Source organism: Mesoplodon mirus, assembly GCF_964341445.2.
Source record: "Mesoplodon mirus genome assembly, chromosome: 4".
Classification (NCBI taxonomy): domain Eukaryota; kingdom Metazoa; phylum Chordata; class Mammalia; order Artiodactyla; family Ziphiidae; genus Mesoplodon; species Mesoplodon mirus.
In genome coordinates this window covers 135,603,196-135,619,725 of record NC_138979.1, presented here as the reverse complement: position 1 = coordinate 135,619,725, position 16,530 = coordinate 135,603,196, and the positions used below count along the sequence as shown (strand labels likewise).

The 16,530-nt window shown below is 37.0% G+C and overlaps 1 protein-coding gene across 5 annotated transcripts in view; it reads left to right on the top strand.

Annotated features, from left to right (window-relative positions):
* Positions 1 to 16,530, top strand: part of MDGA2 (MAM domain containing glycosylphosphatidylinositol anchor 2) — an 823,345-nt gene that overhangs the window by 543,931 nt on the left and 262,884 nt on the right. For 4 of the 5 annotated variants that reach the window (XR_014293890.1, XM_082618922.1, XM_082618924.1 and 1 more), the window contains one exon: positions 12,112 to 12,381. Coding sequence is in view for 4 of the 5 variants with exons in the window: in XM_082618922.1 (XP_082475048.1) it covers positions 12,112 to 12,381 (270 nt within the window). In the remaining variant the exon portion in view is untranslated. The remainder of the gene's footprint in view (positions 1 to 12,111; positions 12,382 to 16,530) is intronic. The other variant, XM_082618923.1, reaches the window with a different exon arrangement.

Sequence of the window (16,530 nt, the reverse complement as noted above, 5' to 3'; positions counted from 1 at the left end):
GGGTTGCTGTATTATACCAAGGTGTGGGGCATGAGATCTGGATCTTTTGACAGGCACGTATCGTCTAAGATCTCCCTCATTTCTACTGTCTTGCCACATTCAGTTCTGACCCGTCTCTCTGCTTGTTCCCTTCCATTGTGTGGGGCTGGGGCTGTTCCCCTGAGGCATGGAGTCTTTCCCATGAGACTCACTATGGCCTGTCTGTGTAGCCAGTCATACTTAGTGACCTCAAAGCAGGAAGGGACACACGCATCCCCTCTGCTCTTGAATATGCAGATGCTCAGGATTTGGTGTGAGAGTCAAGAAGCCAGTCCTTTCTGCCTCAGACCAACTGAAGTAACTGTTGCTTAGCCCAAGGAAACTTTCTTTTTGTTGGCCACGAGGGGAGGAACTGAAGGGAACATGGGAAGAATTCTCTTCCTCAGAGATATTTCCTAAAATATACTTTCCATGTTGTAGTTATTGAAGGTTTAGGATTTTGGAAAATAAAAACCACAGACTGTTTGGTCTCTCCTCTCTTTCATTTCCCTTCCCTTCTTTTCCCTTTCTTTCTCTTTCTCTTCTGTCATTCTACTTCATCACATCCCTCCCAGGACGAATAATTTATAGATCTATCTATCTATCTATCTGTCTATCTATCTATCTATCTATCTCTCGTATTTCCACCACAGAGAACATCAAGCATGCTAGAATGTTGACATACCAATCTTAAAGGAGCCAAGTCTCTAAGACAACTGCTGTGGTGACCCATGCCTTCCATCATTGAGAGCTGATGGGCACTTTTTTATGAGCACTGTATACATAGAGAATGTTTATAGCTGGTGGTGTATGTCTGTGCATGTGTCATTAAAAGCAGACTTAGTTGGAATAATTTTTATGTAATTTGAGCCATGTTTTGGCAATAACTATAAAACATATTTACAATAATCTATGATTTTAAAAATATACTATAGATGCTTCACTTGATAGATTTACTTTTTTATTTTATGTATTTCACCTTTCTCTACTTTTTACTTTGATTTGATGAACCTCCCAAATAAAAATTAACATACTGTCCACTCAGTGTTTCTCTTGTCCCTTTTCAACTTCTCTGTTTCATTTCCTTATTACTTAAAATGAGCTTCAAATAGTAATCTGTCTCTGATATGTTGCTATGAAGAATGACTGGCTATCTAGATCCTGCAGTATGTTTTAGAACAATGCTCTTGTCTCATGGTTATAAGGAAGCTGATGATCTCAATGGCTTTCCATGTTTATTTTTACATAGTGATGGGATAATTCAACCAAAACATGTGATAGATATTTAATGAACACTCAACCACATACATGATTTACTGCAATGAGATTAATCTTTCTTAATTTCTTAATTACCTATATAAGTGCAGAAAAAGAAACATAATGCATGGACTCAAGGTGGTGTTGGAGAGTTTAAGAGCACTATAAAAAACTAGCATTCACTTGCACTTCACTTTTGCTTATGAGCTTTTTTTTTGTTTTTCTGTGTCTGACTTATCTATTTTTTTAACACCTTTATTGGAGTATAATTGCTTTACAGTAGTTTCTGCTTTATAACAAAGTGAATCACCTATACGTATACATATATCCCCATATCTCTTCCCTCTTGCATCTCCCTCCCTCCCTCCCTCCCACCCTCCCTATCCCACCCCTCTAGGTGGTAAAAAAAGCACCAAGCTGATCTCCCTGTGCAATGCGGCTGCTTGCCACTAGCTATCAATTTTATATTTGGAAGTGTATAGATGTCCATGCCACTCTCTCACTTTGTCCCAGCTTACCCATACCCTTCCCCGTGTCCTCAAGTCAATTCTGTAGTAGGTCTCCATCTTTATTCCCATCCTGCCCCTAGGTTCCTCATGACCTTTTTTTTTTTTTAGATACCATATATATTTGTTAGCATACAGTTTTTGCTTTTCTCTTTCTGATTTACTTCACTCTCTATGACAAACTCTAGGTCCAGCCACCTCACTACAAATAACTCCATTTTCTTTCTTTTTATGGCTGAGTAATATCCCATTGTATATATGTGCCACATCTTCTTTATCCATTCATCTATTGATGGACAGTTAGGTTCCTTCCATGTCCTGGCTATTGTAAATAGAGCTGCAATGAACATTGTGGTACATGACTCTTTTTGAATTATGGTTTTCTCAGGGTATATGCCCAAGGGTGGGATTGCTGGGTCATATGGTAGTTCTACTTTTAGTTTTTTAATCAATTTACATTCACACCAACAGAGCAAGAGGGTTCCCTTTCCCACACCCTCTCCAGCATTTATTGTTTGGAGATTTTTTGATGATGGCCATTCTGACTGGTGTGAGGTGATACCTCATTGTAGTTTTGATTTGCATTTCTCTAATGATAAATGATGTTCACCATTCCTTCATGTGTTTGTTGGCAATCTGTTTATCTTCTTTGGAGAAATGTCTATTTAGGTCTTCTGCCCATTTTTGTGTTGGGTTGTTTGTTTTTTTGATATTGAGCTGTATGAGCTGCTTGTAAATTTTGGAGATTAATCCTTTGTCAGTTGCTTCATTTGCACATATTTTCTCCCATTCTGAGGGTTGTCTTCTCGTCTTGTTTATGGTTTCCTTTGCTGTGCAGAAGCTTTTGAGTTTAGTTGGGTCCCATTTGTTTATTTTTGTTTTTATTTCCATTTCTCTAGGAGATGGGTCAAAAAGGATCTTGCTGTGATTTATGTCTTAGAGTGTTCTCCCTATGTTTTCCTCAAAGAGTTTTATAGTGTCTGGCCTTGCTTTTAGGTCTTTAATCCATTTTGAGTTTATTTTTGTGTATACTGTTAGGGAGTGTTCTAATTTCATTCTTTTACATGTAGTAGTTTTCCCAGCACCACTTATTGAAGAGGCTGTCTTTTCTCCATTGTTTATTCTTGCCTCCTTTATCAAAAATAAGGTGATGATATGTGCGTGAGTTTATCTCTGGGCATTCTATCCTGTTCCAGTGATCTATATTTCTCCTTTTGTGCCAGTACCATACTGTCTTAATTACTGTAGTTTTGTAGTATAGTCTGAAGTCAGGGAGCCTGATTCCTCCAGCTCCGTGTTTCTTTCTCAAGATTGCTTTGGCTATACGAGGTCTTTTGTGTTTCCACACGAATTGTGAAATTTTTTGTTCTAGTGCTGTGAAAAATGTCAGTGGTAGTTTGATAGGGATTACATTGAATCTGTAGATTGCTCTGAGTAGCATAGTCATTTTCACCATGTTGATTCTTCCAATCCAAGAACATGGTATATCTCTCCATCTATTTGTATCATCTTTAATTTCTTTCATCAGTGTCTTATAATTTTCTGCATACAGGTCTTTTGTCTCCTTAGGTAGGTTTATTCCTAGATATTTTATTCTTTTTGTTGCAATGGTAAATGGGAGTGTTGTCTTGATTTCATTTTCAGATTTTTCATCATTAGTGTACAGGAATGCCAGAGATTTCTGTACATTAATTTTGTATCCTGCTACTTTACCAAATTCATTGATTAGCTCTAGTAGTTTTTCGGTAGCATCTTTGGGATTCTCTATGTATACTATCATGTCATCTGCAAACAGTGACAGCTTTACTTCTTCTTTTCCAATTTGGATTCCTTTTATTTCCTTTTCTTCTCTGATTGCTGTGGCTAAAACTTCCAAAACTATGTTGAATAAGAGTGGTGAGAGTGGGCAACCTTGTCTTGTTCCTGATCTTAGTGGAAATGGTTTCAGTTTTTCACCATTGAGGACGATGTTGGCTGTGGGTTTGTCATATATGGCCTTTATTATGTTGAGGAAAGATCCCTCTATGCCTACTTTCTTTAGGGTTTTTATCATAAATGGGTGTTGAATTTTGTCGAAAGCTTTCTCTGCATCTATTGAGATGATCATATGGTTTTTCTCCTTCAACTTGTTAATATGGTGTATCACATTGATTGATTTGCGTATATTGAAGAATCCTTGCATTCCTGGAATAAACCCCACTTGATCATGGTGTATGATCCTTTTAATGTGCTGTTGGATTCTGTTTGCTAGTATTTTGTTGAGGATTTTTGCATGTATGTTCATCAGTGATATTGGCCTGTAGTTTTCTTTCTTTGTGACATCCTTGCCTGGTTTTGGTATCAAGGTGATGGTGGCCTCGTAGAATGAGTTTGGGAGTGTTCCTTCCTCTGATATTGTTTGGAAGAGTTTGAGAAGGATGGATGTTAGCTCTTCTCTAAATGTTTGATAGAATTCGCCTGTGAAGCCATCTGGTCCTGGGCTTTTGTTTGATGGAAGATTTTTAATCACAGTTTCAATTTCAGTGCTTGTGATTGGTCTATTCATATTTTCTCTTTATTCCTGAGTCAGTCTTGGCAGGTTGTGCATTTCTAAGAATTTGTCCATTTCTTCCAGGTTGTCCATTTTATTGGCATAGAGTTGCTTATAGTAATCTCTCATGATCTTTTGTATTTCTGCAGTGTCAGTTGTTACTTCTCCTTTTTCATTTCTAATTCTATTGATTTGAGTCTTCTCCCTTCTTTTCTTGATGAGTCTGGCTAATGGTTTGTCAATTTTGTTTATCTTCTCAAAGAACCAGTTTTTACTTTGGTTGATCTTTGCTATTGTTTCCTTCATTTCTTTTTCATTTCTTTCTGATCTGATCTTTATGAGTTCGTTCCTTCTGCTAACTTTGGGGGTTTTTTGTTCTTCTTTGTCTAATTGCTTTAGGTGTAAGGTTAGGTTGTTTATTTGATATGTTTCTTGTTTCCTCAGGTAAGATTGTATTGCTATAAACTTCCCTCTTGGATCTGCTTTTGCTGCATCCCATAGGTTTTGGGTTATCATGTTTTCATTGTCATTTGTTTCTAGGTATTTTTTGATTTCCTCTTTGATTTCTTCAGTGATCTCCTGGTTATTAATTAGTGTATTGTTTAGTCCCCCTGTGTTTGTATTTTTTATTGATTTTTTCCTGTAATTGATATCTAATCTCAGAGCATTGTGGTCAGAAAAGATACTTGATATGATTTCAATTTTCTTAAATTTACCAATGCGTGATTTGTGGCCCAAGATATGATCTATCCTGGGGAATGTTCCATGGGCACTTGAGAAGAAAGTGTATTCTATTGTTTTTGGATGGAATGTCCTATAAATATCAGTTAAGTCCTTCTTGTTTAATATATCATTTAAAGCTTCTGTTTCCTTATTTATTTTCAGTTGGATGATCTGTCCATGGTTTAAGTGGGGTGTTAACATCCCCTACTATGATTGTGTTCCTGTCAGTTTCCCCTTTTATGGCTGTTAGCATTTGCCTTATGTATTGCGATGCTCTAAGTTGGGTGCATAAATACTTACAATTGTTATATCTTCTTCTTGGATTGATCCCTTGATCATTATGTAGTGCCCTTCTTTGTCTCTTGTAATAGTCTTTGTTTAAAGTCTATTTTGTCTGATATGAGACTTGCTACTCCAGCTTTCTTTTGATTTCCTTTTGCATGGAATATCTTTTTCCATCCCCTCCCTTTCAGTCTGTATGTGTCCCTTGCTCTGAAATCGGTCTGTTGTAGACAGCATATATATGGGTCTTGTGTTTGGATCCTTTCAGCCAGTCTGTGTCTTTTGGTTGGAGCATTTAATCCATTTACATTTAAGGTAGTTATCGATATGTATGTTCCTATTACCATTTTCATAATTGTTTTGGGTTTGTTATTGTAGGTGTTTTCCTTCTCTTGTGTTTCCTGCCTAGAGAAGTCCCTTTAGCATTTGTTGTAAAGCTGGTTTGGTGGTGCTGAATTCTCTTAGCTTTTGCTTGTCTGTAAAGGTTTTAATTTTTCCATCATATCTGAGTGAGATCCTTGCTGGGTAGAGTACTCTTGGTTGTAGGTTTTCTCCTTCATCACTTTAAATATGTCTTGCCACTGTCCTCTGGCTTGCAGAGTTTCTGCTGAAAGATCAGCTGTTAAACTTATGAGGAATCCCTAGTATGTTATTTGTTGTTTTTCCCTTACTGCTTTTAATATTTTTTCTTTGTGTTTAATTTTTGATAGTTTGATTAATATGTGTCTTGGCATGTTTTTCCTTGGATTTATCCTTTATGCGACTCTGCACTTCCTGGACTTGATTAACTATTTCCTTTCCCATATTAGGGAAGTTTTCAACTATATTCTTTTCAAATATTTTCTCAGTCCCTTTCTTTTTCTCTTCTTCTTCTGGGACCCCTATAATTTGAATGTTGGTGCATTTAATGTTGTCCCAGAGGTCTCTGAGACTGTCCTCAATTCTTTTCATTCTTTTTTCTTTATTCTCTCTGCAGTAGTTATTTCCACTATTTTATCTTCCAGGTCACTTATCCGTTCTTCTGCCTCAGGTATTCTGCTATTGATTCCTTCTAGAGAATTTTTAATTTCACTTATTGTGTTGTTCATCATTGTTTGTTTGCCCTGTAGTTCTTCTAGGTCCTTGTTATACGTTTCTTGTAATTTCTCCCTTCTATTTCCATGATTTTGGATCATCTTTACTATCTTTGCTCTGAATTCTTTTTCAGGTAGACTGCCTAGTTCCCCTTCAGTTGTTTGGTCTGTTGGGTTTTTACCTTGCTCCTTCATGTGCTGTGTGTTTCTCTGTCTTCTCATTCTGCTTAGCTTACTGTTCTTGAGGTCTCCTTTTCGCAGGCTGTGGTTTCATAGTTCCCGTTGCTTTTGGTGTCTGCCCCCAGTGGCTAAGGTTGGTTCAGTTCGTTGTGTACGTTTCCTCATGGAGGGGACTAGCACCTGTGTTCTGGTGGATGAGGCTGGATCTTTTTTTTCTGGTGGGCAGGTCCATGTCCATTGGTTTGTTTTGGGGTGTCTGTGACCTTATTATGATTTTAGGCAGCCTTTCTGCTAGTGGGTGGGGTTCTGTTCCTGTCTTGCTAGTTGTTTGGCATCGGGTGTTCAGCACTGTAGTTGCTGTTCATTGCGTGGAGCTGCGCCTTGGCATTGAGATGGAGATCTCTGGGAGATTTTCCCCATTTGATATTATGTGGAGCTGGGAAGTCTCTGTTGGACCAATGTCCTGTACTCGGCTGTCCCACCTCAGAGGCACAGGAATCACACTTGGCCAGAGCACCAAGACCCTGTCATCCACACGGCTCAGAATAAAAGGGAGAAAAAAAGAAACAGAGAAAGAAAAAAATAAATGAATAAATAAAATAAAGTTATTAAAATAAAAAAATTATTAAAAATAAAAAATTAAAAAGTAATTTAAAAAAAAGAAAGAAGAGAGAAACCAAACCAAAAAACAAATCCACCAGTGATAATAAGCGCTAAAAACTATACTTAAAAAAAAAAAAAAAAGGTCAGTCAGAACCCTAGGACAAATGGTAAAAGCAAAGCTATACCGACAAAATCACACAGAGAAGCATATACATACACACTCACAAAAAGAGAAAAAGGAAAAAATATATATATGTATTGTTGCTCCCAATGTCACCACCTCAATTTGGGATAATTCGTTGTCTATTCACGTGTTCCACAGATGCAGGGTACATGAAGTTGATTGTGGAGATTTAATCCGCTGCTCCTGAGGCTGCTGGGAGAAATTTCCCTTTCTCTTCTTTGTTGGCACAGCTCCTGGGATTCAGCTTTGGATTTGGACCTGCCTCTGCGCGTAGGTCGCCTGAGGTTGTCTGTTCCCTACCCAGACAGGAGGGGGTTAAAGGAGCAGCTGATTAGGGGGCTCTGGATCACTCAGGCCGGGGTGGGGGTGAGGGAGGGGCACCGAGTGCGGGGCGAGCCTGCAGTGGCAGAGGCCGGCGTGATGTGGCAACAACCTGAGGCGTGCCGTGTGTTCTCCTGGGGAAGTTGTTCCTGGATCACGGGACCCTAGCAGTGGTGGGCTGCACAGTCTCCTGGGAGGGGAGGTGTGGATAGTGACTTGTGCTTGCACACAGCCTTCTTGGTGGCTTCAGCAGCAACCTTAGCATTTCATGCCTGTCTCTGGAGTCTGCACTGATAGCTGTGGCTCACGCCCATCTCTGAACCTCATTTAGGCTGTGCTCTGAATCCCCTCTCCTAGCGCACCCTGAAACAATGGTCCCTTGCCTCTTAGGCAGGTCCAGACGTTTTCCCAAACTCCCTCCTGGCTAGCTGTGGCTCACTAGCCCCCTTCAGGCTGTGTTCACACAGCCAGCCCCAGTCCTCTCCCTGGGATCTGACCTCCGAAACCGAGCCTCAGCTCCCAGCCCCCACCTGTCCTGGCCGGGGTGAGCAGACAAGCCTCTCGGGCTGGTGAGTGCTTGTCAGCACTGATCCTCTGTGCAAGCATCTCTCTGCTTTGCCCTTTGCACCCCTGTTGCTGCGCTCTCCTCCGTGGCACCGAAGCTTCCCCCCCGTCACCCGCCGTCTCCGCCAGTGGAGGGGCTTCCTACTGTGTAGAAACTTTTCCTCCTTCACAGCTCCCTCCCTCTGGTGTAGGTCCCATCCCTCTTCTTTTGTCTCTGTTTTTTCTTTTTTCTTTTGCCCTACGCAGGTATGTGAGGAGCTTCTTTCCTTTTGGGAGGTCTGAGGTCTTTTGCCAGCGTTCAGTAGGTATTCTGTAGGAGGTGTTCCATATGTAGATGTATTTCTAATGTATTTTTGGGGAGGAAGGTGATCTCCACATCTTACTCTTGTGCCATCTTGAAGGTCTCCATGCCTATAAGCTTTTAAAGGCACTACGAAAATTAATCTTGAAAGACAATAGTTTCAACTTATAAATTAAAATATATCAATAAAACAAAATTAATAAATGTATTATGTGTCCTCAAAATGTATGGGTATATTTAAATCTGTTTTTTTGTGATATGGCATAGGACCTCCAAAAGTCAAAATGGTTTTAAAATATCTCTGTCAAATGCATCAGAGTCAAATATAAATATTACCTCATTTAGTGACTACACTTTTTACACTAGTCACTCATTTATTCATTTTCCCACTTATTGATTTGCCTTACCAATATTTATTAAGCACAGTAACTATACAAGCACAGGACGAGGCTATGGGGGTGGTAATGAAAATAATGACAAAATAAAATGCTTTTCCTGTGCATGTTTTGTACTAGGTACTATTGTAAGCACTTAGCATGTGTTAAATCATCTCACCTCTGTAAGACAGGTAATTATTTTCCTCCATTTCAACAGTGGAAAACTGAGGCACTCAGGAGTAGAAGAACTAGCCCAAGTGCACACAGTTATTAAATAATAGCAGAGTCAAGAACCCAGGTATTATTCTCCAGAATTTGTGCTCTTACCACTCAACTATCAGGCCATATTTCAGCGAACGCAGTCATGATGCTTCTGTCTGAAGAGCCATAGTGGAAGCCTGGCTAATGTTATAAGATGTGATATGAAAGGGAAAATAAGGGGGCTATGGAAGCTTATAGCAAGGGACTTAACTAGCCCAGGATGAAATCACTTCTTAAAATATTTTTAATAATACACAAAAATATTTTCTTATGTTTTTCCTACTTTAATTTTTTTTCTCTATGGCATGATTTACACTTAAGCCTGATGATTCCAATGACCCTATGGTTCTCAAGCATAGCCTCATAGCTTAAAAAAGCTGATATTTACAGAATCAAACATAAGTTGCTAGAACAAAATGACAACAATTTCACCTTTATCTCTTTAGAATTTAAAGCTATAAAATTTTGTTACTAAAATATGTATGAGCATTCTTAAAGTCTTGAAAGCATTAGCCCATTTGGGGGTCTTTGTGGGCTATTTTTAACATCAGGGATTATCAGAGAAATAATGTCATCTTTAATAAAACTAAGTTGGACAGTGTGCTGTTTTCAATTTAGATTTGGAAAAGAGAATTTTTAATAAGATTGTGAATACACTTCTGCAATGCACTATAGGTAAAACAGTGGTTTCTTGTTATTTATATATTATTTTATGAGCTTGAAATTCTCTTGAACCTTTTTCTTTAAATATTGTCTATCTAATAGAAAAACAACTCATCCTTATACAAGGCAGTTTCAGGGACAAATATTTCTTAATGTCACCATTGTGTGTTTCCATAATCTAAACATATACTATTAATGGCCCTTAGGCCTTGGGACTTTTAATTTTACTAAAACATGATGTAAAACAAATGAGTTTTACTAATATAATATAACTCTTGGACTGTCTACAATTGTATTTTAACTAAATAGATTTGTAAGATTATATTATTTACCTCAAACTAAGCTATAGGGATTTCTTTTACTTTTTCATAATGCTATGTCAATAATTAAGTATAATATCTATTTTAAAAATATTTAATTAGTAGTTTCTTTTTTATCAGTTTAACAATATTAAATAACTCTTTGAGATGCTTTCTTTTCTACCAAATTTCAATGCCTTTTGCCTCTTATTTTCATTTTGTGAATTCCCCAACAGGTTTATCATAGATATTTATAATTTCAAGTCAACATCTCACAAGGGCAATTAAGATACTATGGAAACTTCCGTGTCCCTTAAGATGACGTTAGAAGGGCCAGCATGCAACAATGATGTTTAAAAAGGTCCTCCAGGCATTCCATACGTATTCCACAGAACCATAATTATAATATGGAGTTGTCTTCTTGCTCTCCTCTGGCATCTTTTCAAATTTATTTTTTTATTGAGGCAACATTGACTAATAATATTATATAAGTTTCATGTATACAACATTACATTTCTACTTCTTTGTGCCCTACAGCATGGTCACCATCAAAAATTTAGTTTTCATCAGTCACCATACAGTTGATCCCCTTTACTCATTTCACCCCCTCCCTGCTCCTTTCCCTCTGGTAACCACTACTCTGTTTTCTGTATCTACATGTTTGTTTTTGTTTCATTTGGTTTGTACATATATTTTGGGTTTTTGTTTGTTTTTTATATTCCAAGTATGAGTGAGATCATATGGTATTTGTCTTTCTGACTTATCTCACTTAGCATAATACTCTTAAGGTCCATCCATGTCCCAAAAGGCAAGTTTTCATCTTTTTTATGGTTGAGTAGTATTCCATTGTATCCAAACAAGGCAGACAATATCGAATCACACAAGGAGTTTACCTTCTATTCTGAGAAAAGCACTCTCCAACTCTAAGCTGAAATTAATATCTAAAAAAATTACACAGTACAATTGAACACTTTGTGTTCCCAATATGGATAGATTTCAGTTTTAACTTTGGCATCAAATATTTCTGAATATGTGAACTCAAACATTGGCCTAATGCATTCTGCCTGTTTTTATTTAGGAATGTATTATATAAGCTGGCACTGTGGTCTAAGCAGAAAAAAAAAGTTCTGTATGTGAACAGAGCTTTTGTGCAGTTTCTACTTTGAGTGTTTGATGAAAAGTCTGTAATACAGCATTTTTTTATTGAATGGATATTTATCTACAATTTTTTTTACCTGAAAAGTTGCAAACAACTTATTTTCACTTGGGAGATTATTATAACCCAAACATTGGAGCGGTGGCCGTCATAGTTTGGTGACTATGTTTGAACAGTGGTTTATTTGTTTCTAAGTTTTAAAGCAGTGGTTATGAAAACTCATTGCCTAAACTTTCTGAACAGAGAGGTTAGAGAGGAAATATGGGGGCTGCTTTAAATTACATGATTTTGTTATTCCTTTCAAGATGAAAAACCAGGCCCACTGCTTAGTAAAAACCTCCAGTGATCTTTTATCTTGTGGTTGTGTTCAGGTTGCAAAATATGTATCATTTCACCTCAGAATGATCCAAAAATTAAATAAATGACAATCTTCACCATGAAAATACAAGGACTAAACAGCTGCAATGTTTATACCTGGAAGGACAAAAGAGATTGTCAGCATTAAAAGAGAAAGGGATTTTTGTTTTAAAACTTTAATTCCTCTTTTCATTCTAATTTTGGAACAATAATCCAAGAACACATAAATTTTAATTCCCTTCTCCATGTGTAAGCTCTTAAAACAATTCCATGGGTTTATAACATGGAATTAAAATGAGTAACCATTCTACATGGTTTAAACTTGATTAATACAGTAAGATTTTGGCTCAAGAGAACAATGTTTCATTTTAATTGTTTGAGGAAATATAAAGCATACTGTTACTCTATTTGTAGTAGATCTAAATAGGTGCATGTTCTTTTGTTTATGTCTTTTAGCATCTCCGTCAATTAAACTCTTGGTGGATGACCCTATAGTTGTAAATCCTGGAGAGGCCATAACATTAGTATGTGTTACGACAGGAGGAGAGCCTGTACCCTCTCTCACTTGGGTCAGGTCCTTTGGGACTCTGCCTGAAAAGACTGTTTTGACTGGAGGAACTCTAACCATACCTGCCATCACCTCAGAAGATGCTGGTATTTACAGCTGCATTGCCAATAATAATGTGGGAAACCCTGCAAAAAAGTCTACCAACATCATTGTGAGAGGTAAGTTTGCATAGAGAATGTTACAGCATAAATTTCTATATTTTCATTGAATTGTTTTCATAACATATTTTTAGTGATACTATGGAATAATTTAATAATATGTTCTTAGTAAAAAAAAGATTAAAATCCAAATGTGGCATAGGGCATTATGCATTGTTATACAGATTGTGTATTAGTTTAAGGATTTAACAAATGCACCAATTTAATGTTTAATAAACATTTATTGAATCCCTATTACATGCAGAGCTTTAAATTGTGGGATTACATAGAGATCTATAAAACATTATCTTGTACTCAAGGATTCTACTCTCAGATAGTGAAAAAATATATATATCAATTTATAGCCATATGATGCAGTGTTTGGCAAGCATGAGTAAAAGCTATAAACATAAAATTATAGTAGTTTCTGGCTGAAGTTATTAGGGAATATCTAATGACATTTGCATCAGGTCTTGTAGGCTGGGTAGAGTTTTAACAGACTGAGATTAGCTAAGGTCATGGAAAAGTCAGAGTTAGTAAAAGGTAAAGTTTATTTGGGGAATTTATGTAAAAGGTGGTTCACTAAGTCAACAGCAGTGATGTTCTAGCTAGTGTGCTGGTGCTGCCTTTGGAAGAGATGCTAACCTTCCATTTCAGAGAAGGTGAAGTCACTGTGCAAGGAAAGCATATGCATCTTCATGTCTCACTTTACCTGGTGTGGTCCTGCACTGGGGATGGAGGATGGTCACCAAGGCCTCTAAAGTTAAAATAGACATCCATATGCCCAAGAGGACTCTTCCAGAAGACAAATGAAAATTTATCATTAATGAAGGATTATAATGGAAGCAAAACATAATTGAGTATATTGAGATAAACGCCTGTGATTTTGTGAACGTAGACTGTGGTGGTTTTAGTGACCATAGTTATCTGTTACCACCCAAACTATCAGAAATATGCTACTTGGCCAAAACTATACTCTAGTCAAAATATTGTAAGATGTTACAGTGTAAATCAAGACACTGTGGATTTCATAGCTACTAGTTTCATGTCTACTGCAAAGCTAAGGAGAAGGGGAGGAGAATAAAGTAAGTTAAAATGCCAGAAAGCTTTCTGTTCTTACCTAGTTTTAGCTGTTTTTCTTGAATAAATCCTTCTCGAATTTTATTAAGGCTTTGGTTAATTTCCAGAATTCTGAAAAAGTTGATTTTTGACATTTTTGCCTGTGTATTTGTTGCTTTTATGGAGGAACAGATTTTCAGAGACCTTTATTATGCCATTCTGGAAGTGCTTCTGTCTGTATTCATTTTTTCACAAAAGGAAGGGATAAACCACGGGCTAATAAAAACATTATTGGGGAGTAATCCACAAACCATTTTGGATATATATTATAGGGTAGAACAAATGCACAAATATATATTGCTTTTATTGAGAACCAGGGTTCTCACTGTGGGAGAAGGAAGATACAAATATAAGACAGAGATCTAGTGGTATTTGTTGAATTTGAATTGGTGGTATTAGGATTTTTTCAAATGTATATATTTTTCAAGAGTTCATGATTTTTGCTCTGTCAAATGAAAGAGCTTAGAATCAGTGATACTCTAGTAGCAATGAACATATCTGACACCCAGTTCTTGGTTCTAAACACTATGCCCCCTTGAAAAAAAAAAAAAAAAAGGAACATTTGGAGAAATAGATGATTCCAGGGCAGGGGCTGGGAAAGTAGAAGGTGAGCCTGGGATGTATTTTGTGCCAGAAAGCAAAGACTAAGAAGGCTAAAAAAAGGGTGGGGGAGGAAAGAAATAAGTGAGAGAGACTAAGAAGTACAAACTTCCAGTTGCAAAGTAAATGAGTCATGAGTATGAGATGTACAGTTTGAGGAATGTGGTCAATAACTATGAAAAGTAAAAATAAAAATAATAAAGCATCTTGGAAAGCTCAAAGACTAAGGGAAATGTCAAAAGGACATAGGAGACAGCTTAAAGTGACTCCTGTTGGCCAAATTAGTGGCAATTTGAGCATTGAAATGCATTAACAATGATAATGGTTTACAATATGTTAAATTAAAATTTCATTAGTCCATAGTAATAGTAAAATGAAAAAGAAAAATAGAAATGAAAAGCTCTTCTTTACAGAAGGATCCCAGCTAAAAATCATAGAAGGAATGGTAGAATAAAAGAAAACAACCATTCTGCAATCCCCAGTGTAATAGTTGGTTCCAGCAAGGATTATCAATTGATGCTGAATTATTGGGTAAAATATTTGGAGGCAATAGAATATTCACAAGATCTCCAAGTATCACCCCAAACTACAAGCTACCCCTTTGTAGTTTTTAGTAACTACAAAGCAGGAAAGGTAGCTTTTCAGTTGAGAGATTCAGCAGTCTCCACTCTAGCCAAATGATCAGACTTAGGGACCACCAAAAGGGACAATTTGACAGGAAGAGCCTCCTGATGAGATTTACTAAAAAGCCACAATATCACCTATGTAGGTTTTCACCAAAAAAATGTCAAACCTGAACCTAATCATAAGTAAACAATCAGATAAATCTGAACCAGGGTTTCTCAACCTTGGCACTACTGACATTTTAGGATGGTAATTCTTGTGGGAACTGCTCTGTGCATTGTAGGATGTTTAGACACATCCCTGGCCTCTACCCACTACATTGCAATAGCACCTTGCTATAGATTGAATGTTCGTGTTCCCCGCCGCAAAGTTCATATGTTTATATCCTAATCCCCAAGGTGATAGTATTAGGAGGTTGGACCTTTGGGAGGTGGTTAGGTTATGAGGGTAGAGCCCTCATGAATGGAATTAGTATCCTTATAAAAGAGGCCCAACCCAGGTTCAATCCAGGGAAGTAAAATCCCACAAGCCACACGGATTAAAAAAAAAAAAAAAGAAGCCCAAGAAATCTCCCTTTCTCCTTTCACCATTTGAGATTATAGCAAAAAAAAAAAAAGTCTATGAACCAGGAAGTGGGTTTTCAGCAGACACTGAACCTGCTGGCACCTTGATCTTGGACTTCCCAGCCTCTAGAAATGTGATAAATAAATAGCTGTTGTTTATAAAAATTTAAAAAAAAAAGACGCTGTGGATACTGCACTATCTGCTACAAAATTGAAAGCCATACAATATTTAGTAATTGCAAGATATACCATTATTTTATGTATCATAAAATAAAACATCATGCCAATTGAGCTACCACAGTGTTTTCCTATGAGATCAAATGTTATTGAAAGAAGTCTTTCAGATTTGTTATACTTAGGTTTTCTTTTAAACCGTATATCACCCATTAGTATACATAAAAAGGAAAATAAAATCAATTGATTAAATTATTTCTAAAGCTTCACAATCAGAACCAACCCAACTTCTAAATCAGTTTTCATCCCAGTCTTTCATGACTATGGTTTTCTAAGTCTAGTTTGATCGTAGGATCATCTGAAACTGTATTGAATCCTGGTACAACTGGCAAAATGTCTAGCATAAAATGTTAGTGTTGCTCAGGTACCCTCCATAAGGAACTAACTCAGTTCACAGCAATAGATGCTCCCGGAATGATTTGCTCCTCCCCATCTCATCTAGAACTTTTCATCTGTGTTCTTACAAAAGACAGTTTTCAGTTTTGACATGAATGACCTAAAATAAATAGAGCCTTAAAAATGTACTTCTCCAATTTGTAATTTCTTTTTTATGCCTTAAATTTATCTGAAGTGTAAATTTGCATAGTCATATTATATTACCAGTAGAACTTCTCAGCAGTGGCATTTACATAATTCATAAAATTGAGTTTGTATGTAATCTTACTGAATATAGAAGTAGCCTTGGTTAACGGGTCCTAGGTTAAACTGTGGGGAGAAAAACTACTACAATAATATGAGGCATTTGATTTCTGCCACAAAGGCCAAGAAATTCAGTTAAAGAAAAATGGTTTTCTTCTTATTATATCAAAAAAATTATTTTCAAATCTTCTGAATTTGTAGACCTCTGCAGTGTCTTAGATTAACTGTGTCATGGATACAGCAAAAACAGAACTCTAGGTTCATTTTCCCCCCATTCCTTTCTGTAACTAAATCAAGATCCACAGACCAGGTTTTCTGAACAAGCACGACAATATCCTGTGCATAGAATTCCCACTGCCATTTGAGAATATCCATGAACAAAATAAGATTT